Source organism: Abramis brama (assembly GCF_963993115.1).
Source record: "Abramis brama genome assembly, chromosome: 18".
NCBI classification, from domain to species: domain Eukaryota; kingdom Metazoa; phylum Chordata; class Actinopteri; order Cypriniformes; family Leuciscidae; genus Abramis; species Abramis brama.
This window is the reverse complement of record NC_139980.1, coordinates 17667008-17690827: the sequence shown is the minus strand read 5'-3', so window position 1 is coordinate 17690827 and position 23820 is coordinate 17667008. Positions and strand designations below refer to the sequence as shown.

Below are 23820 nucleotides of genomic sequence, written 5' to 3'. Positions count from 1 at the left end.
ATTATTAATTGCCCATTTCCCATATATATATATATATATATATATATATATATATATATATATATATATATATAATATATAACGTTGTGTTTAATAGAAAGTTAACGCTTTATGAGGTTAAACTCATTTTATAATACCGATTTGCAAAACATGAACAGGCATCGTACTTGTTTCCTATTGTAACACACAGAAATACCTGTATATATATTTTTTATGTGGTCTTGAACGAATTGTGCAGTAAAACTAGGCTTTTATTTTCAAACATATAGCTTGGCTATAGCTTTTGTTGATATGTTCAGAAGTCGTAATCAAATAAAAAGTAGTAAAAATAAAATAAATGAAAGGAACGAGAAACAAAACGGATTGGAAGGTCTTATTAAAATAATTCCATTATCGAAAGGAATGGGATGAAACGCAAGGGTTATTGCAGGTATTGTTGTGCCTGTGGCTTATCCTCCAGCCGCGCAATTCTCCTCATCAATACTGCAGTGAGATCGTTACGCAGCTGACATTGATAAATGACCACCAAACCACAGCATTTTCTCACCAGTACTGCAGGCTAGAGTAACACAAACTGGAGGTCGAAATAAGCAAAAGAAACGTCTGTAGGAGCAGTCTTAGCTAAGATATCAAACAGCATGAGAAAAGCCATTTGAAAATGTCACCGCGAAATTGCGTTTAAAAGATGCTGGAGATTGAAGAAGCGCGCGGGGTTTGTGTTTCTGAAAAATTACACGCCGTCCAGTCGCCTGCTTTGGAAATATTGAATTAATGTGATTTATTTCTTCACAGATTGCCTCAAACATTTTACAAAAGACCTCTGCACACACTTAGATGATTTTAGGGAAACTATACGGTTATCAAATAATCATTTTACACTTTCTGATGCCATTTTCAGTAGACATTATTAATGCAGTTTTATTTATTTATTTGTATTAGTTTGTAGTCATCTCTGTTTATAGTTGTTTGATAGCTGCACGCTTAAAATGATTTTTGGTTTTAGCCTACACTTTATTTCAAGGTGTCCGTGTTACAGTGAAATGATACATTTAAGTACTGAATTATAATAATTAACTACATACTTACTAAAGGGTTAGGATTGGGTCTTGTTGCATGCAAGTATGCATCATTTATAGTTGTTAAGTTACTGCATGTAGTAACGTGTAACAAGGACACTGAATAGTTACCGATTTTTGTAACGGCCAGTTTCGTTTGCGTCTTTCTTTTTTTCTTTCTTTTAATGATTACTTAAATAAATTGCAGCACAGTTGCATTTTATATAAAAATAATAATAAAATAAATAAATAAACATAGGTATGTCTATAAGTAGGCCTATTTATAGCCTAAATTAATTTTAACTGCAAGTCGCGTCAATATCGATTCAAAGCATGAAATAACACGATAGCATTCAAAGCAAGAGATTTAGGTAACATTTTGAAAATGAAGCATTTATTACAAGAATTCGACTTTTGACTGTGTAGAAATACTGTACTGCTTTAAAAGACTCCTAAAAGAAAAAAAAAAAAGAAAAAAAAAGAAAAATGGACAGAGCGACAGGATCGATCAAACTTAGCAGTACATCAACAAACATATAATCGACTTTTTCCATAGAGAAAAGCAAGAGCGAGAACGGACCCAAAATGTACAACAATGTCCCATGTCCAATTTTAAAGGATCTCGACTGAATGCCTATTTCACATTGATGTGTTTTACAAATAACATTTACATAATTATGTACAATGGAACATCTCTAGTGGTTTAAAAACTCCTCCAGGCATACTTAGCCTTACCAGAGCACTGTTGCTCACCAATTCAACAAATAAACGCACAACTCATTTCCTCAGTGATGCTTTCCAAAACACTTCATGTGGGGAAGACTTTGTGGTTTCAGATACTGGAATCTGTGTCAGATGTGTGATCCCTTCGAGTGATTTCATTTCCCTCAAACTTTGAGGAAGCAAAGGTCTAAATCTACTGTCAATGACACAAACCCAAACATTGAACATTTCCCAAAAGAAAAACAAAACAAAAACTCATCATACACTCACATTTCAGTTCTTGAGGGCTTTTAGCATCTTTTACTATATTCCACATTTAATATGAACGTGTGCACTTGTGCGTGAGGAGGTATGGGATATTCACGTCTGGGGCGGCCACTCTACGGTTGAGCAAAAGTGCACAAAATGGTGTGGTCCCCGTGCTTCTTGACGGTATAACAAGAATAAATAAATAATTTAAAAAGAAAAGATCTCCCAATTGTCTTTTCAGAAGTCTCTCTTTTGGCACAAATGCTTCAAGTCTGTTTTTGTTAAGGTGGTGCTCCTTTGGAAGGTCCTTTGGCTGGAGATCTGATGGCCAGATGATGAGAGGGTCTGTGGGAGATTTGGGAGGTTCTCGTGAAAAGAGGATCAGGTGAGGACGAATGTGATGACGTGACTCCTCATGCCTCTGGCCAGCTCTGGGACTATTCCTGAGGCCACCATCAAAACCTAGAACATAGAGGGGGAAAAACAATATTGAGAGATTTATTCACCCACATCCACACTGTGAAACAAAAAAAAATACATTGCAGAAATATTCTGGGCACATGTTGATTACCAGAAAAAAAAATGTTTAGTCTAAAAAATAAGCAAAATCTGGATCTCATATAATGGAAGTGAATACGTTTTCATTATACGATTCAGTAGCCACAAAATGCAAACAATATGCAAGTTAACATGAATTTAGTGTGAAAAAAGTAAGTAAAGTTATATCCAATTTTACAACGCAACGTCTAAAAACCCCAAACGACCATGAAAACGACTCGCTGTAAAACATTTCCCCCTAATTCAAATTAAAAACAAATGTTATAATCGAATTGGCTGTACAAGTCATTTCAACTCATTAACACAATAACATACAATAAGGTTTCATTAGTTAACATGAAATAAGAATGAACAATGATACAGCTTTTACTAATCTTAGTTAATGTTCATTTTTATTTTAATTATTAAAATCAAATGTTGTATTTGTTAACATTAGCGAACTAACATGAACAAACAATGAACAGCTGCAGCTATGTTATGACAACACATGTTTTTACGTTGCTTTAACTCATCAAAATAAGTTAAGCAATTTTCAACTTGTTTTTATGTTATACAGGATTCAAGTAATTTTTAAGTCAGTTTAATGTAATTTAAGTTGAAATGACAAACATCCAAGTTGATGGTGTGTATGGAGTGTATGGATTTTTATTAACTAACATTAATAAATACTGTAACAATTTGTATTTTTTAATACAATACTAATGTTAACAAATGAGAACATTGCAAAGTGTTACCAACTCATTTTTTGATATCCTGCCTAGTTAAATCGACTTAAAAAAATAAATTGAAACATGTTAAATTACTTTGATGAGTTAAAGTAATGGAAAAAACATATGTTGACTTATTGATCATATAATTTTTTACAGTGTATTTAATCAGCTTTACACCTCAAATAATACACAAGTTATACCAGAACAAATGAATATAAGTGTTTCTATAAAATTATAAACTTCAGATTTCAGGGCAAATTCACTTAAATTAAATTCTTTCTTCTTCTTCTTCTTCTTCTTCTTCTTCTTCTTTTTTTTTATTAAAGAAATCACAATATTTTTTTGTGGTAATTAACGTTACACCACAAATGCTCTCAATTAAACTTAACTTGCACCCAACTCTGAAAATTATTTTAAATAAACATACACCTGCCTCTACGATCATAAACGTGTCTCTATTCGCTTTATGCAGGAAAACAGATCTTCATAATGATCCCAACGATCCACCAGCATATGGTGTTTAACCAGAGCGAATTAAGGATGGGGAAACATTCCTCTAAATGACGCAATTACAGTAACGACTCGATGATAATTCAATCAAAAAAAGGTAGGATTAAATAGTCTGGAAATTATTTAGTCTGCGTGTATCTGGCTCCTGCGAGCCGGAGCTCGTGATATCTCTATGTGTCTGTGGTTTCGGTGGGGGGTGTTAACCTCCGCTCGCCTCCCCTCTCCTCTCCCTTCATTAGCGGAGGATGAGGTTGTTATTTGAGAGGAAAGGGCTGTGTTGGCACGATTGCAGAACTGGATGCGGTGCCTATTTACATATAAAGAGCTCTATTAATCAAGGTAAGTGTCATTATGGAGGGGCTCATTGGGCAGCACAGTGTGGGTATTAAATAAAATTCTCCATGCCAGGCCGCCCGCGGCGAGCGATACGTCTTGATTTGTGGACTGTCAGAGACAGGCAGCGAAGATGGAGCCGGGGAAGGAAGGTGCGCGAGAGCGTGTGCGTGAGGGGGGGGGGACGTCGTTGTCGTTGGAGAGAGAATTGCCACCATAATCAGATTTCGCACGCCGAGTGAAAGGAGAAAGAGAGGGGATGATCTAAGTACCAAAGCGTTTCCTTACGTTTATGATTTGGGAAGCAGGGGAGGCGTTTACATGTAGTGCCACTGTCCATCCATACCCATGTTCATACCCATACCTCCCATGGGACCTGTGAGACAGAGAAACAAAATTAAGAAAACAATAAAAACACATGCAAATGTGCAGGAAGATTTTTTTATAACAGCACTAAACGTGAGTTATGCGCAATTATTATCAAATCGCTTCTTACCGCCAGGCCGAAGACCCATGTGTTGTTGGCCGTCTAACACAAAGCCACCCATTGGCTGACCATCGGGGCTGTAAGCGGATCCTTGACTTACTAAACACACAAAGACACAGTACATATATGTGATGTATGCACAAACTGCTTATATGGTGATAGTAAAGATTGTAGAAAATAAACATGCACTTTACCTGCTCTGTTAGACTGATCAATCATGGGCTGCACGATTCTTCTTCGAGCATTGATAAACCTGTCAAAGAGAAGACATTTACTAAATCTATTTATATTACTAACCGCACACAGTATATTTTACTCTTATTTAAACACTCAGGACTTTTACTACTGTGAGCTCTTTGCTATGATTTACTGCAAAATATTCCTTAATGCAGTGCGATTTCTCCTGGGCCTTTGGGTTAATGGACCTGTCAGGAGTCCACAAAAAAAAAAAAAAAAAAAAAAACTAATGCACTGTTTAAGCGCCAGACCAAAGAAATTCTCTAATTTATAATGTAAACAAGCTGAGGTTTTCTTAATAAAGATATTTTAACACCTTTTACAAATTACGTTTTGAGAAACATTCCGTTTAATGGTGAATTTTATAGTTGAGGACAATAAAAACAAATAGATTTATTTGATTTGTGGTCTGTTTTTCCTTTCCTCAGCACTCTAAAGTTAATCTCTGTTTTTAAGACTTGCTTTAATTGCGCTTCTTGCTGCAATATATTAGTGAATCAAGTAAAGGGGTCATTGCTCAATAAATATTCAATTGATATAGCATTGGCCTGGCAGCCTGAGGGTATGATTAGCCTAACTGCTTTTCAGACACTAATATGCTTCAGCAGCCCGTAACAGAGAGGTAGGAAATGCCCCTGACATACAATGGGGGAAGGAATTACTCATAGACAATGAGTCTTAGCCAAATGTTTGTGAACACCTTATTTGGTCGTGGTAAACACATGTTAGTGTATGGTACAAATCTTAAATGTCAATTTTCTATATATATAAAAAGGAATGATAATACTTAATATTCATCGGCTTTTTATTATACAAAAACTTGTCTGCTTTATGACTATTAATAAAAAAAACAGCTTTTGTTGAAATTTTATTAAAGTATGTATGGTAAATTAAAATAGAATCTAATTGAAATCAAATAGAATTGATTTATCTACATTGTATGGTTTAAATACATAAAGAATTAAAATATTTAAATTTTAGTATTATAATAATAAATATTTTTTATCATGGAAGAGGAAAAAGTCTAAATTTAAAACTTAATTTTGAAGTAAATTTATATATATATATATATATATATATATATATATATATATATATATATATATATATATATATATATATATATATATATATATTCAAATCTCATGGAAAAAAAATTAAAACTTAATTTTGAAAATAAAGTAAAAAAATATTAAACTTTCCTGCTTAAGAATAGTGCTGATTGAAGTAGTGTATGCTATCCAAAATAAAAATTGTATTATGAGAGCATATGTGGTAAATTAAAATAAATAAACTGAAGTATCAAAGTTATACAGTTTAAATGCATACAGACTAAAAAACAAATATGTAATGAAAAAAACTTAGCTTAAAACTTAATAATTATATATATATATATATATTTTTTTTTTTTTTTTTTTTTTTTTTTGGTGCCTATTGACAATCTAACATTACATACTAATATCATACATACACTTCCTTTTCACATTCTCAAACTGAGAATGAGTATCACATTTGTGTAATCCAATAACATCTATTATAAGCAAGATGGTTCCTGAAAAAAACATTCAGGGGAACTTTGGTGACCGAACAGCATTCCGGAATCCTAACATAACATTTGACAACTTTTCTAAAAGCCCCTCGGAGACCTTGGCAAACCTCATCATCGCTCCTATTCTTACTTTTAATTGTCTCATAGGGTCTTTGAACACCGTCTAATAATAGTGTGAGAAATCAGGATCACCGGACTTGAAATGGAAATGTTACAGAGATCCCCAACCCTGACTTCTAAGTGCTGAGAGGTCAATCTGGCAAGTCAAAAGTCAAAGGTCAAAGGTTACTCACCAGTTATTCACTTGTAAGATGGTGAGGCCTGTGTCCTGTGCTAGCTGCTTCTTCTGCTCTTCAGATGGGTAGGGGTGCTGCAAGACAAAAAAAAAAAACCCCAAAAAACAAGAAAAATTTGATTAATGTGTAAGAAACCTCTGCAGTTAATAACATTGCTGTCCGATGATCCATAAAGCAATAATGAATGGAACATGTAAATGTCTTCATTTTTTAGAGCTGTGTATTTCTCCTTGCAGTCTCCATTAATAAAGCAAATCAAAATGGCCTTACTTTTTCTTAAAAACCAATCTGTTTAAATGACTAATGACTTCAAGCACCAAATGTGAGACTCCGGGCAAAAAACGTGGATCCCATATGACTCTTTCAGGAAATTACATCATTATGTATGATAGACTTCCCATATGCAGCCCTGAGTTGGAGAATTTCCCTGCGTCTTATTGGCTGAGCGCTCGTGGTTTTGTTTGACATTATTTGACATTACTTGACAAATGATCGAGTGGGTGTGAAAGAGAGACAATGGAGAGTTTTGTTTAGGGTTGAATAGGGCTTGGCCCTTGGTGGCCCCGCGGTGGCCCCTGGCCCCTGATCTTCTTGCTCTCGCTGTGAGTGCAGAGGGAGGGCAGCAGATGGCAGGCAGGGGTGAATGTATAGACAGTCCTGGGTCGTGGGTGTGCACCAATTTTGGCACTGTCATGGCCTCACCTCCCGTGGTCACCGGTGAGGGATGAGTCCTGTTCCATGTCTCGCTCTCTCTCTCTCTCACACACTGACGGAGATTTCCCTGCTCACCTCCTGGCTTGCTAGCTGTCATTGTGGTGATGAATGACTGTAAGCCCTGCCCCCTTTCTACACAAGCCAGTGACGGCAGAATGCAAGCTGGGCTCTGGGATCCATCTTTAAACTCTTATCAAAAAGCTCTCGGCAGGTTGTGCAGGGATTGTTCGCTAAAGTTCAGTGAGGAACCTACTTGTTCAAATGACGAAGCTAGCCGACAAGCTCGCTTTCATAGAATCGCTCATATTTGCATGAATTGCACTTATGTCTACTAAGAAGCCCCCTCCTCGTCCCAATTTGCATGCCAAAGGAGATCTCTCTATCTCGTTCCAGTGAAACTAACAGTTATAACTGTAATGTTCCACTGAATCTTAATGTTCCACCTTTCTTTAAGATTGTCAGCACAGGGGGTCTTTATCGTGGACCTCTGAATAGGTCACAAAAGATGGAGGCTTAGACCATATGTAAGAGCCCCCCCCACCTCAAATGCCGCACACTGGCTCAAAGTAGAACCCGACAAAACGTAATCCAGCAGCTTTCATTCAGCCCCGACCCCAAATGAATGCATGATCGCCTGGGTGTTGCAATGGAGGCCATTCAGAGGCCAAAGTCCCCTCTAACACTTTTTTTGTCAGAGGACACATCCTGCAATGGGAAACACTTTTGCTTCACAAATTGCTCTGAAAAGGAGCTGGGAACAGAGAGAGGATAATTCAATTAGGCTCTCCTTTTTATCTCTAAACTCTAAAGGTGGGTAAAAGGGAAAGGATTACTATGTGTACGAGACCTGTGTAGCTCTTAGAAAGTGCAGGAATTCTGAAAGAGAATGGAAAACAGGAAGACGCAGGAGAATTGTGGGAATTTAAAGAGGTGGACCAGTGAAAATGTGCAGTGATTCAAGAGGGTTAAGAATGCCACAAATCAGCCCTAAACCAGCAAGTTTTGCTGGAACGTACTCACCCCGAGGCGAATACGACCCTCGGTTTTGACAAGCAAAATGGATGGGAGGGCCGAGAGACAGATAATAACACACCCTGCTAGTTTTAATGCAGTTTGGATGCAGGCCGCTGAGCTGAAAACAGTGGGATTAAACTAATTCGCCAAGAGACACGTCAAACAATCTGGCCCATTTTTACGCAGACTTCCGATTTCCGACAAGGAGATCTGAGCGAGTGTTACCGTAAGATGCTGGAAGAGCCACGCCCGCATGATGTTGGTCGCCACTTTAGGAAAGATCCCTCTCTTCTTCTGCCGTTTCTTGTCCTGGTCGTCCTCGTCCCCAGTTCCCGGAGATGCCAAGCTGTTATCCAAGCCATCTCCTGATAAACAACAGCGTGAAAGCAGGGCGAGAGAGAAAAAGCAAAAGAAGAAAGTCATTTTAATGAGATAAAACATCACCTTCAGTTGTTTATTCAGACCGATCACCAGTGCCACTCACAAACGCGATGTGAAAGAGTCACGCAGGGGGGCTTGTTTTGATTAGCAACAGTAACACAAGGACCGCGGCGAGCAGAAGTATCCATGCAGTGAGAGGGAACGCTAATCAACAGAGCGAGATTTCTCCCGCTCCCTCTCGCTGTCTCAATGTCAGGGATCTCGAGGAAAGCTCTGCACCAACCCCAGTGCTATTAATTCAATGTGAGTTCTGTCTTTGACAAGGGGTAATGAATGTCCAGGCTCCATGCTTGAATGTGGAATGGAGACTTGGCACTGCAAAGAGAATATCTGATCTGCATTAGCACTCAAAATAAAGTCGAAAAACTCAGGAAAAACATAAATAAAGCAACGCCTGCTGAGAATACCGTATTCGACTTCAGAATTTATGTTGGTAATTGGTTTACCGTGCAGGGAAAGTACATACGATGCTAAACCGCTAATCTACGTACACACACTTCAGCTATTGAAGTTTTTTTTTTACTGAAGTTCATGCATTCTCTGGGAAGTGAACTTTGACCACAGCGTTCTTAGCACCTTGAACTACATTTCTGTGAATGTGTGTGTATAGGGATGTACATTATCCCGCTTGTTATATGGCTTCATGCCACATAAGTAAATAATTAGACACAAAATATTGGCTTGAGTTGAAATATTTTATTAGGTCTTTAAACGCAAAGCTTCCGTGGAGAAAGGAGTTGCTAGCAAGCGGCAAGTTCTAACTAGACGGACATTCCACTTATTACATGCCATTTCGCCACATAAATAATTATGGGGATAAGAGATATTGATTTGACATGAAACTGTTTTAAAATCGAACCTGTTTGTATATTATAATCCATTACAGTGTACAGAACAATCGTCGCAAAATGGTAGCAGCTGCGTTTGTATGAAACAAGACAGCAAGTCTGAGATACCCGGATGACATAATTAAATAATTGTACACAAAATATTGATTTGAGTTTTAATATTTTATTAGCTAACCAAGCATAAAACTTACACAAAGAAAAAACTTTCCAAGCAAGACTTCGGTTACCCGGATAAGCCTGTGTTATCAGTTTTTACCAGTTGTTATCAGGGAATAAAATACCGCTGGATCGTGCAATTGACCAATCAAAATCAAATTCCGCAAAGCTGCATAATATTATATATGTATATGTATATATATGTATGTATTCACAACTAGTAAATATTAAACATTTAACTGCATAAATAATGTTTCATTAATTAAAATGTTTATATAAAATACCTCACCTATTTACTCTTGCAGATATGAAGATATGAGAAATATGTGCTGAAATGATAACTCAGCTACTTTTAACTATTGAGATGGCTGCTATTTTTTATTTGTTTTACATGACGTCAAATGAGCATTCATAAAAATCCTACAAGTTTCCAACTTGTAATTGAGAGATTGATGATACATTTGATAATACAGTTTGATGATACAGTTTGATGATATGCTTTTTTTACCAGTCGGAAGCTGGTAATTACAGTAATTCTTATTCCAGAATGACGTGAATGAGGCATATATTGTAAGCTCAATTGATGCTCAAGAAAACAATGCTTTTTGAACTGTGAGCTCTCTGATAACATCAAGCTTGCTTTCATTCCATTACCATCCAATCTAGTTTAAGATCAGAGCCAGGCAGGAGGCCGCTTTTAAACTAAGGTTTCCGTCTTGTCCTCCTCCCCACCCTCCTTTCTCTCTTTCTTTCCATCCCTCTTTCCCTCTTCCATTAACTGTGCATCAGGCAAGATGATTTACTTTTAACAGTCATGCTTATTTTTCTTGCCCTGAGGGTAGAGATGCCTTGAAAGCCTGCCCGGAGGGTGTGTGAATAATGTATCTGAGGGACTCCTCCCCGGAGGCGGGACAGGAACCCTACTTTTCTTAAGATTGGCCCTGCTGTGTCTCCTTGTTTTTGTGGATGCATCAATCAAAGGCGACTGTATGCGCCATATTCATCCATTAATATTTCAGATAATGAATAATGACATTTGAATATAAGAAGGGGGGTGGTGGATGGACTTCAGGCTGACTGATGCTGTAATCAAAATTCAAGTCAAGGGCAGGGCAGTGGTCTCACACTGTCTGTCTACACAACACAGACTGCTGTTCCTTCTCATTATGCTTTCAGGAGTTTGCATGTTGACCACAGTCTTAACCGGCACCAAGAGTTAAGGGTTTCAATGTGAATATGAGGAAAAAGTATTAGAAAGTACAATAATATGTTCTTAAAGGGTATGAAAGAAAAGAAAAAAAGTGAGAAAAGAGGGGAAAAAATAGAAAAGAAAGATTTGTGTGTGTGTGTGTGTGTGTGTCCATGAAAACCAAATATCCAAAAGGTTAAATAAAAGTTATATTTTATATTTGGAAACATTTTAATGGGAAGAAAAAGCATACCATGAAATGAAAAATGTATCAAATATCTAAAAGGTAAGAGAGACTTAATTTTTTTTATTATTTGAAAGAGAAGAACAAATTTGAACTTTAAAATGGGACATTAAAAACAAATGAAAATAGATGCAGTTTTCAGTGTCTTTATGAAAATCAAATATCAAAAAGGTGTTAGAATGAACAAAGTAATATATGAAAGAAAATTAAAATGGTGAAATGAAATAATCTAAAATTAAATGTAGTAAAAAGAACATAAAAAATGTGTGCTGTCAAATCTAACGTGTTTATATAATACATGTATATATATTACATACACACACACACACATATATTATATAAACAAACTTTTGTTAGATGCGATACAAATTTATACTTTTCACAGCACTGAAAAATAGGTGAGATTTTTAAATGTTTATGAAAATCAAATATCAAAAAAAGGTGCTAGAAAAAAACTGATAATGAATAAAAAAGTAACTTATTCTGAAAGTATCAAAAAACAGATGACTTTAAGGAAGAAAAAGGCTAAAAGTAAAAATAGAATAAGATAAAAAAAAAAAAATACTGAAAAAGTGACATTTTCAGTGTTACAAAACATGTTCAGGTGCTAGAAAGATTGAAAAGAAGAATAAAGAAAAAGAAAAAAGAAAATAAAGAAAAAGAAAAGTAACAGATTCTGAAAGTATGAGAAGTATATTTTAGGGAATAATATGTAAAAATACAATAAGATATAAAGAAAAGAAAAGAAAAGAAAAGGGGAAACCAATAGATAAAGAGAGCTGGGTGAGATCCTTACATCTAAGGAAGCCTCAAACACTCTCTCCCCCCCCTTCTCCTCGAGCCTCTCTCCTCCTGTTCCAGAAAACGAAGGCCGGAGGGCTGATCCAACCCGACGCTAATCGCTTCTGACTGTTCCCTGGCAACTTGGCCCATGCAGCCTGTGCGACTGCACTCTCTTTAAAGGCTGCAGCTCCCTGAGCCCTACCTCACTCCCCGGCCCCGGAGTCTGCACGCGCAGCGCAGAGGGGGGCCGGAGCAGCCTGGAGGAAGGCTGGAGTAAGCCCTCGGGCTGTTTAGAGAAAAACAGCACCCTAAGACATGGAGAAGAGGCTTCTAGCTTCAATCTACAGCCTTCCCCTCCCCACTTTCACTTGTACATATAAAGCAAAACTTCTGAAGCTATATATGATGAGCATATGCATATAAAACACGTCAAGTCTAAGTAGAATTTTTTTAACCGGTTTTCCCACATCCTTCAAACCGACCCTCACGGCGGCCGTGTCATATCACGGTACCTTCAGCGTCCGAGAGATGACAAGGTCCAAAAGCTAAAAACGCTCTGCGTTGTTCTGATGCTGATAATTAGATGAACTGGAGATAGATGAATGTCCCGAAGACAAAGGGTGCCCGGCGCAAACTAGCCGGGTCTGATGACTGCCACCCCGCACGCATCACAGAATAAATCCAGTTTGCTTGCTTAATGAGCTCGCCATGACCTCAATCTATCAGGAACTATACTTCTCCGAAGGGGCCATAATTCTGACTACTGGACGCAACAGACTGGATAATTACTGGACGGACGCAGATGATTTTGTTCTCGCTAATCGTTTCGCTTAAAGCATATTGATTAGATGCTCTTATCCTCTTGTCCCCCGTGGCCATGATATGATCTGGAGGAACATGGGATTGGACCACAGTTGGGTGGTATTGACAACTACAAAAACGCGGAGGCATCGGCTCTTGACACTTGTTGTTGGTCCACTACACTTCATGCTGGGATTTCACCTCCATTGAGGGTTCAGATATAGATGTAAACATCCTGTCTCAGCCTGTGTCTTTCAGCAACCTTAGAGGTAACAACTGGCCTGGAATGTCCTGCAGCTTCCCTTTGTTCCCTTTCGGCCTTTGTGATGGACATTCCTAGGCTCTGCATTCCCACCAACAAGGCACATGTTTAGGATAGCTGTGGAAAACCCCCTCACTACCATCCCGAACTCACCGAGGTGAGTCAGCGGTTCTTAAAAACCACTCGGACTGTGGACCGAGGAGCACTTCTTCGGACCTTACTTGAAGGTTACACCAAAAGGAGCAACTTCTACTGATGTGCAACAAACAAAGGGAACCCCCTACAAGAGACAGGTGCTTTGAAGAGGCCCAGTAATCCTTTGGACTGGAGTTGGGTGACTGACGTAAGACCCCCCATTCACTTGTAATGGAAAAAGGTGTTTGCTTTACCGATCTCTTGAATGATAAAGGGAGGAACACTGATCCAAAGTGGCTCCTGGAGGAGCAGCAGGTAGATGTCCCTGATTCTAACCCAACCTCAGCCTCTGATCACCCCAGATATCACCCCTCCATTGTGACTAGTATTTGAAGTGCTCTGTCCTTCAGGCCGGCAGGGGTCATTCCTCTTCCCCTTCTTCAATGCATGCTCTTTGGGGTCAAAAGGCCGTGGGTCTTGGATGTCCCCCCACTGTTGTTTAAAAAAAAGCCCTGTGTGGGGAAAAATGCCGCCACCCAATGCTTTTCTCTCTTTTATACAGAGTTGCACTGCAGAAAGACTACTGGCATTGCTGCTATGCCAAACATTTCAAATTTTTAGAGCTTTTATATTGTCACACTAAGGCCGAATTGTCAGAGAATAACAATCTGGCTACTGGCTTTTGATTCTGGTTTCTCTTGTCTTGTATAACATCCTGCTATTGTTCTGCATAATGGTCAGGCCATTGATGTCTGATGGTTAAAAGGAGGTGAGAAACCCTGAAGGCTATTTTCACTGAAGCAATTACACACACAAAAAATAAATAAAATAAAATAAAATAAAATAAAAGGGACTATAAATATGAAGTGGCAGATCGCAATATAAATGAAGAAAAAAGGAGTGACATGCAAATGGAAGATCTGGTAAATTAAATTAGACCCTTAACCTTTCAAGAACATTAAGCACCTACTGTGTCCACAGTTAAATCGTAAAACCAGCTCAGTGAACCATCGCAATGATGACACGAACAATGACACATGACTTTGATTATTAAATGCCGTTTACAGCCACGCGCATGAACAAATTATGAATTTCAATTCCACAAAGTACCATAGATGTTTTAATCAAAGTACAATGTACACTGGAAAAAAAGTGGTAACCTACTAAAAGAGCTATTTCAACCAATTAAAATTGAGTTTTGTTGGTATAAATTACAGTGATTCAGCAATGTTTAATACTATTTTTTGACTGTTAGATGTTACCACTTTTAGGTTGCATTTTTTCAGTGTATGATGTAAAAACAAATTAAAATCCAACCTCAGTGAAAATACTACTCGAAGCTTGGAATATGAATTAAGACGAGTCTTTTCAACAAAGCACATTATGACGTAATAGTAAAACTGACAGTTTTTCCTACCTAGTTCACTGCTGTTGTCTCCGCTCTGAGAGGCATGTCCCCCGCTGGAGGGTCCTGGGGTGCCGACTGAGGGAGTAGAGTGAGCGTCGTCCATGTCTCTCCAGGACGCTGGATTCTGAGATTCAGGAACATCCAGATATCGAAGGGTGAAAAAAGAAGGACACATTACAAACACTAGCAACATATACATGCTATTTTTTAAACAGCTTATTTTTTAAGCGCCTAGTTACCATGTCTGTGCTGAAAAGTTAGTCCGACCAAATTAAAGATAACTGAAACGCATGATCCAAAACAAACACAAATGCAAGTCCTATGGAGCCACGAATGGAGTAACTGCTTCTCCTGATGTCTGACCGTAAATGCTCAGAAGAAAACCAACGGCGTCCCCTTTTTATCCAAAACAGGGTATAAAGCACTTATACGGGCTCAACATGAAGGCAAACAGCAGCCGTTCCTCTTCAGGCCCTTAGCGTCAGCTGTTTGCCTGATGGTGATCAGCTAAAGAGCTCTAAGAAAAGGCCAGAATAAGCTCCTACAACAATAAAGCTGTGTGAATAAGACCCTTCACTGTTTTCTCATTAGGACGTACAAAAGCAGTCTGTGGGTTTGTGTGTTTATGTGTGTGTGTGTATGTGTGTGCCGTTAATAACGTTTCAGAAGGCCACTGTCTCCTTTCATCACGTAATTCAAATTGTTTTGTGTCACACTGCACACTTGTAAATCGATAAGACATTACAGGAGCATCAATAAAAGATTACAGTTATCGTCAACCGTGCAAAGGTACATATTCGTCAAATGAATTTCAGCTGACCAAGTGAAGGTATGACGGTTAGACCTCACCATCCACGGATCTATTTACAGGAGTCGTGTGGATGGGAAAAGTCATCAACCGTTTTACACGATGGAAAATAGAAGCATGTGATAAAAGACAAAACTATAACAGGCTATAACGTCGTGTTTTTCTCTGTGTTTAATATGACTATAACCTCTCCTTCCCATTTTGACAAGGAACAGAGCTAGGCAGAATGTCCCGTTCTTCTTAATTCTGTGGTTTTGTTCCTGTGACAGGGGGTGGTGCGTTGATAATAGGAAGCACAACTGTAAAGAACACACTGTTGGTCTCTGAGTGAAAAAAGACTCCCCTCCTGCTTGACAATAACAATCCAATCAGTTCAAAGACAATAGCGCATTCACGTGCAAATGTAACGTTGATCATTAGGGCTAACGGAGGGGTGGACAGTGGGGGGAAAACCCTGACCCTCAACAACACCTGCACCCAACATGACGGGCTTCATCAACATGATCTTCATCATCATCATCATCATACCTCTTCGAAAATAAGATATATCCTGGGGCAATGTCTTAATGATTCATATTAGAGCAAAGAGAAATGGATTTAGATAATGTTGTTTAAATAAATTAGCATATATAACTGTAATTACCTCTCTTACTCTCTCTGTGTTTATGACTAAAATGCATTGTGGAGATGAATAAAGGAGGAAGAAAAAAGATATGGGAAATGCATGGCTGAGGCACTACAAATGATTTTTTTTTTCTTTTTTTTTTTCTGGTAAAACAATTATAATCAGAAAACAGAATTTTAACTCTCTTCACCAGTTTACGCGATACACAATAAATGACACTTTCAGTCTTTCCTTTGTTGGAAACTAATAGCCTGTACTGTAAACATACAAACAGCTCTGCTGTCTAATTGCCCTGTTTTATGATGTCATAGAAAGCCAATTAAAAACTCACGTGATCTGCGAGATTCGTCGAGGATCCTGAGAGGTCGTCGAAGTCGGACTTGCACCCATCCCGTTCATCAATTACCAGGTCAATGGGCATTTTGCCCTTCAAACAGCTAATATACCGATGACAAAAGTTGTCGCAAAGCTCGTGCACCTGAAAAAAAAATAAAAAAATAAAAATGTTTTCAATTTGTTTTTCACTAGAACAATAATATTATTACAATTTTGAAGAAAAAACAAAACAAAAATAATTGACATACCTTTTCGAGTTCTAAAAGATGGAATCGTAATACTTGTATTGATTGAATCATCTAAGGAAAGAGTAAAATAATGCATGAAATATTTAAACCAAAATAACAACTTTAAAAAACAACAATAATAGTAATATAATAGGCTAATAACAATAATAAACTTTGGTTATTCTAATAAATTTTTTTTTTAAATATTCTATAAATGTATATTCTACATTAGCCTACATTCGATTATATTCTAGTTATTCTAATCGCGCGAGAAATCACACTCACATCAAAAACTTCGCACGTCTGATATAGTGTTGGCTTTGTAATGTTATGACAATAGCAGGAGTGTAAATAGGTTTCTCCAGAGACGATGCTTTGAGGGAGCCCAGGGCAAAGACCCCCACGCCCTCTGATAACACGCGGCCTCATAAATCACTAAAGCTCCCTTTCTTTCCCTCAAAGAATCCTCGCATATAACGCTCTGAAGCGAATATAGCCTACCTGAAACAAAAGCTGTGCGAAACGGCATCTTACACTTACCAAATTGTCCAGCTCTGGATTAGAAGAAAATAACGGCTTCTCTGCCCGAATCTATATACAAAAATTTCACACAAGTTTGTTAGAACTACAAAACAATATATATATATATATATATATATATATATATATATATATATATATATATATATATATATATATATCAAATAAAACAAAATCAAATGATTTCCAATTTCTCCAAAACTGTCATTTAGTTAGAACTACCGAAATCGTTAAGTCCTTAAAAAGATGTGTATTTTTCAATCAAAAAGTTACCTGTTTGGCAAACACAGCGATGTCCTCGTTAAATGAATCGGACGAGCACACATCTCCTCCAGCGACTCCGGGCTCCCTCGGTGTGCATGTGGCCAGCTCGCACTTCTCAAACACCAGCGCCAGCAACGGGAATAACGGGTGCCTTCAAGATTCAATAAACATTTACATGCTTAGATCAAAACACTATATCAATAACTGAGCAATCGTGCTGATGACAGTAATACGGCTTTGGAGTTTTTACTTTCATTGCTTTGACGGCCACATAATGGCACTCAGTAGAATAAATCAGATAGTGTATAAAAGCGTTCTATAATTTTTATAATGACAAACAAACAGCTTTACTTTAAAATGTAATTATGCAGCACACTATTTGAAAATGTCGATATGCAGACGATCTTATGTGCAAAGTAATTTACTGACTGAAATAAATTGCACTGCCAAACGCGGGTATAGCCTAAAAAGATTGTGTTAACTAGCAGAAATTATATAATAAAGTACCCATAAATTTGGTCCTTGTCTCTTTTAAGTGCGTCGTTGACAGCCGAGCCCATGCTGCTGGGCATGATGCTGTGCGGTGCGTGGGCCCCGTAGTGTTGGTTGGCATGTGGCGGTGGCCCGTGACTCAAATGGTGAACCTGCGGCAGGGGCCGAGGCGCGTGCGGGTCCCCGTACATCGACGTCGGAACCCCAACTCCATCCATGCCGCCATAGTGGGCAAGGTCTTCGTACTGCATCAGATAGAAACCGTATCATAGGCAACTCAAATAACAAATGTGTTTACCTAATATTGATGCAAATATTAAAAGCAAACTTTACGACTTAGGCTAAGTTGTTTTACGCGGTGGATTTGTAAGAGAACGTACCCGTTGAGCCATCAGCATATGACGCTTCTGTTGATGTTAAGTGCAAATTGTGATCTTATCCAACGAGGAAGCAATTTGAGTGATTTAATTCCTTTTGTGCATCCGGTTTAAGAAGACTGAGCTGTTGGTAATCCGTTGAGATGATAGAGCATGTCCTGTGAAGAGTTTTTGATCGCTCCTTTTTCAGACGCTTTTGGTGTTTAAGTAATTCGACCGTATTGCTATATACACTTTGATGAATGTAAACTTAACAAATAAAAAAACGATACAGTATAGGCTAAAAATATTTGCTTCCACTTCAACCTTCTGACAATCTAATGCACTTTACCCTTCAAAGACTTCCTGAAGTCAGAAGAATCTTTCCAAATTCTGGGATGTTCGTGTCTGGCATCGCAAACACTGCAAGGAAAAACTATCCGGATCTCATGGTCCCTCTTTGCGACCCACGCTTTGCCTCGACTGGGATTGTGTTGGTGACTGGAGCAGGTTCCTCTTGAAGAGACTGAACCCCTGATGACTGAGCCTGGGAAGCGTGGTGGGTGTTACCAGCTCAACACCTCTACATAAAGCAAGAGAAAGAAGAGCGCAATGACCACGAGTAGCCAGCGAGTGTTCACATTGGATACGCGGGCGGATGACGCACCACCATCCTCTGCGTTTTGTTACTAGGGGTGGAGTGTCTTTATTTTTAAAAGTGCTAAAATCAGATCAGTGCACTGAGTCGCACTGGGAATGGACCTTGTTTCGATAAATTGCTGAGCATCACAGCATTTGAGCCTTTGAAAATATATTTACCACAGACTATACATTTGGACTGCTTCGTTGTTCAATACGTGTTCGTCATATATGAAGTTATTAGGCTACATTTATATTATAAAGTTACGTTTAGTTTTTTATTATTATTATTATTATTATTCCTGTCCTTCTGTAAGTACAGTAAATAAATCAAGCTGTCCTGTTCTCCAATGGTAGTTAAAGAACTGTCTGAAGTTCTTTTTTGCGTTCAGTTTAATGTTATACGTTGACGTTGTTTTCATTATTTTTTGTAAGAAACTATGGTTAATGTATGGAACTAGAAATAGATTTTAAATGTGGAGCTATAAATACCCGTGCAGTTATACACCATTCTTTTATTTCAAGCGCTTTTGCGCATAAACGACACTGAGGGAATTCTGCACGACTGTCTCTCTGCAATTCCATCATAATCATATTTAAACGCATACAGTAAACGAGATCGGATGGGAAGAAAACACGAACTAATTTGATGTAGAGAACAATTTAATTTACGTTGCAGTCAACAATTTACATTTGGATTTTTTTATGCTCTTTTTCTAAAATAATAATAATAAACTAGTTATTATTTATAATTTAAAATAAGCCTATATACTAAGAAAATGGCAAAATTATTTTTTAAACGATATTTATTTGTATTTAAATATAAAATTCTATCGAGCAACACAGTGATAAACAATAAATGTTACTTTTTGCCAAATTCTAAACAGCATTATTTTTCATAATATTTTAGCCAATTTTATTTTTATTTCATTTGTTATATTGCTGTTGCATTTGTTATATTACATTTGTTACATTTGCTATATTTCTGTTAATTGTTCCCAGTTTTATTCAATCATTTTAAGAATGAATTCTGGCCTAAAGACATTAATTTCAAATTCTTGTGAAAGCGATGCTGCGAGGATCTTCAGTGAATTATATTGAAAATATACAGTCAGATTTAGATGCGGCATTTCTACAAACACACGCCGAGAGTAACATACAAATTCTCACATGGACTTCTGCAATGCGACATCATAGTAATACATTATTTTATGTTATTTTAGATCAACGGCATTATGCTAAGCGTCATCTGTAATATCATTTTAAGTGATTTCAAATATATTGACAATTGAACAAAATAACTAGGCTGTTATACAACTATAATAATAACAATTATTTATTTGAATTATAATATTTTACTTTGAATATGTTATCTTCACTTAGCAAAAATCCTAAATTTGGTATGAAATTGTCACTGTTATTAAACTACCTTTAAAGGTCAATGTTTTTCGCCCGTGTTGATATGATGATAATCCACTCTAATTGCTAAAGTATTGACCTTTGCGTGACCCGTCAGGATGTGTGCCTGAGCCGCACGATGCGTTCCTTCTAGTTCTTCAGATCCAGCGAAAGTCCTGCAAACCTGCCGCTGAACGGGCTCCAGTTTCACGTGTGCTGTGCTTTCCAGCGCAACAATCAATTTCAAAATCATTTTACCTTATATCACCACCTAGTGGTGCATCTGTCTTTGAAACCTACCTTGCAAAGACAACAAGAGGAGAACGAGTTCATATTTGAATTCTCTCACCAAAGCCTCATTGACGATGGAAAACCAAACATAACTAAAAAAGCAACATGCGATATTAGTGATGAATATCACAAACGCAAATACGCCCAAGTGCGTGATGCATCAACAAGAACATTTAAAACACGATCACAATATAATAAATAAATATCACTCACATAAAAAGCAAAATAAACATTGCGCGTACTTAAAAAGCACTTGAAGATTTCCAAATAATTGCAAATATGCACTTAAATGTTCCAAGGCAAAGGATGAGAGAGCATTGCATGATGAGGTCGTTTGTTTACTTTTCAGGAGAGATGGGGAAACTTCCTTCCTTTCATCAGTCTGTACACAATCTCGCGCGCCCCTCTTTTGAAAAGCAGCGCGCGTGAATTATTAAAGGCATACATTTGAATTATAAATACGCTAATGATACCGACACGGGCTCAGCGCGCCATGCCCGAGGCTAAATTCTTCCGATGCACATTATTTCTTGGCACTCAGACTTCATTTCCTCTCTCCTTTCTCTTTCACTGCGCTCCTTCTTTGTATTTTTGCTCCCCGCTTACAGTATGCATGGAAGATGCTGACTGATTCATGCTGTCATCCAGCCTGCTTTAAAGTGTAATGAGTTACTATAGTCAGAGCCTGTGTGCATCCTCAAAAACCAGGTTGTACAATTCTTCCTGCCAACAACAACAATCCCCCCCACCCCCCACCCCCCAAAAAAAGGAAGAAGCACACATGCAACCAAGGCCTGGCAGAGAGTCAGACACCATCCTCTGCTGTCCTGAACATCATTAGCGTTGTCAGGACAGGGTGAAGAGGATGGCCCAAACTCTCTCCCTCCTTTGTGGCTGCTGATAAATATGTACATATTTGATATGCGTATGTATATATGCAGGGCATGCACGCTTCGGAATAGGTGTCCGGAAGGGATGACAATGTAGTGACCTGTATCTCACACTCCAGCATATGTGGAAGGAAATTTATTGAGGACTGTCAGTTTGCAGTGTGTGTGCATCCAGTGTGTCTTCTGAAAGAGAGTACAGGAGCAGCCCTGTACAAACATCGCAATGTGTGGAGTGCTGTGGGAGTACAGCGAGTGCATTCCAGCCCAATGACTTACAGCGCATGTGCTGACAGCCTGACCTCACGAAAAATAGATTCTCTCCAAACCTCTCATAAAGAAGCCTTATCCTCCTTCCAAAAAAAAAAAGGGTGAGGGGGAAGGGGAAAAAAGTAATACCTTGATTTTTTTTCTCTCCTTCCCTAATGCTTTAACATTTTCTTCACATTTTTTTTTTCCTACATAAATTTGAACCCCAATTGTTTTCATTATGACTGCAAGTGACCCAGAACACAGTAATAATCTTAAAGGAATATAAATTCACCAAGAATGCAGAACTTTAATGCAGCTCAGGTCACATGCGTGTATAATAAAGCATCCAGCAATGAGAACATCTGTGATTAAATGAACACCTTTTTACTCTCCATCAACGTGTTCATTAAAGTTCATCAACACTGTCTATTGTGTCATCCATGCTATGGGGATTGCACCAAATCGTTTCACCACCTGCACACTTAGTGTTCATGGTGTTGTGACAATAAAGTGATTTGATTTAATGGTCATTTTTTGGATGTTGAAATAGTTTCTTCTGTCCCAGCTAAATCTATGGTGAGCCCATGCATAAGTAAATCATGTAGTTTGAGCACTGAAAAGTGTAAACACTGTTGGTCTGTTGTGCTATAATGTGTTGGAGATAACACATTATATAGCCTAACATGCATTATGTAATCAGATTACTTTTTTTGATGTAATGAGTAAAGTAACACATTACTTTATAAATTTACACATTATTATTTGAGTTATTTTTTAACCCTTAAAGTATACCTCGGGTCTTTACTGACCCGGGACGTAATTCACTACTCTCATCCTCATTCATTTATTAAAGTTAGACGTCAATCTTCAAAGAATTCCGTTATCAATTATTTAAAAACAATATAAAAAGAAAATATATATATATATAAAATAACCCATTTTCCCATCATTTTCTTTTTTTGTATAGTGTATATTTAGTATATAAGTATTTTTTTTTTCTGCACAATAATTGAATCTTTGATGACTGAATAAGTGCAATTCACCTTTATTCCACAAAGTGGCGATGTCTAATAAGTGAAGTTTCACTGTTACCACAGTCAGAAAACAAAAGAATAGGAAGTATCATCAGCAAAACTTGAAATGACTCATTGATTTACTGCAGATCAAGTACTGAACGCAATCAAATATTAGTGTCACTGTCACTTGATGGTGGATGTGATGACTATTGATTTTGAAGATGTTTAAAATGATAGTTTTGAGAATATGTTTGATATTGTGAATATGAGCCAGATGCTGAATGCACTGGGAAATGAGCTCTGACGAGGACAGTGATGATGATATTAAACTTCTGCTCAAACTAAACCCTTCCAAGCTCCAAAAGGTAACAAAATATACTGTATTTTATTCTTCTGTAATTGTTACTCTAATATCAGGAGAGTTTTATATTATCCCGACAGGTAGAAATCCATCCGTGTTAGATATAGATACAGGTCACTAAAGACCTGAATATTTAATAATGATTGGCAAAATGTTCATGCATTTAAGGGTTAAAGTAATGCACATTTCTTTTCAGTCTAATTAATATGCTTAAAAAAAAAAAAAAATATATTTTCTTCATAACGTAGTCACTGACAAAGCAGACAAAAAGTGCAGAAGTAACAAAACATTACTTTCAGCTTTCGATAAAAAGAGTTGTATATAACCTGTAGACAGAGAGACAGAGAGAAAGAAAGAAAGAAAGAAAGAAAGAAAGAAAGAAAGAAAGAAAGAAAGAAAGAAAGAAAGAAAGAAAGAAAGAAAGAAAGAAAGATAAAAAATGAAAATGTAGTTCATGCAGTGGAAATATCAGGGAAAAAGGAACCAGGGATGTTAAATTAATCCTTCCATCTGTAGAAATAAGGAAACGGGGAAACAAAGTAGTGAAAAAGGGCTGGATTTTCATCTGCTGAGAGAGATATGAGGGAGTGGAGACTATTACCATTATTCAGCCTCATGATCTGTGA

The 23820-nt window shown here is 37.5% G+C and overlaps 1 protein-coding gene across 2 annotated transcripts; it reads right to left on the bottom strand.

Moving 5' to 3' along the window:
- Positions 1-1429: 1429 nt before the first annotated feature.
- meis2b (Meis homeobox 2b) lies at positions 1430-20622 on the bottom strand. Of its 2 annotated transcripts, XM_084090174.1 has the most exons (14): positions 20488-20622; positions 18375-18933; positions 18010-18239; positions 17512-17653; positions 17239-17289; positions 16720-16770; positions 16467-16613; positions 14712-14826; positions 8661-8800; positions 6705-6781; positions 4820-4878; positions 4635-4724; positions 4427-4514; positions 1430-2489 (listed from the first exon to the last, which is right to left on the bottom strand). In XM_084090174.1, exons 2-13 carry the CDS (start codon positions 18390-18392, stop codon positions 4456-4458), a joined length of 1179 nt encoding a protein of 392 aa, XP_083946300.1. In that variant the 5' UTR covers positions 18393-18933; positions 20488-20622; the 3' UTR covers positions 1430-2489; positions 4427-4455. The 2 variants fall into 2 exon arrangements, with proteins under 2 accessions (XP_083946300.1, XP_083946301.1); XM_084090175.1 differs by lacking the exon at positions 20488-20622 and having other exon boundaries at positions 18375-18968.
- Between the last annotated feature and the right edge of the window lie 3198 nt (positions 20623-23820).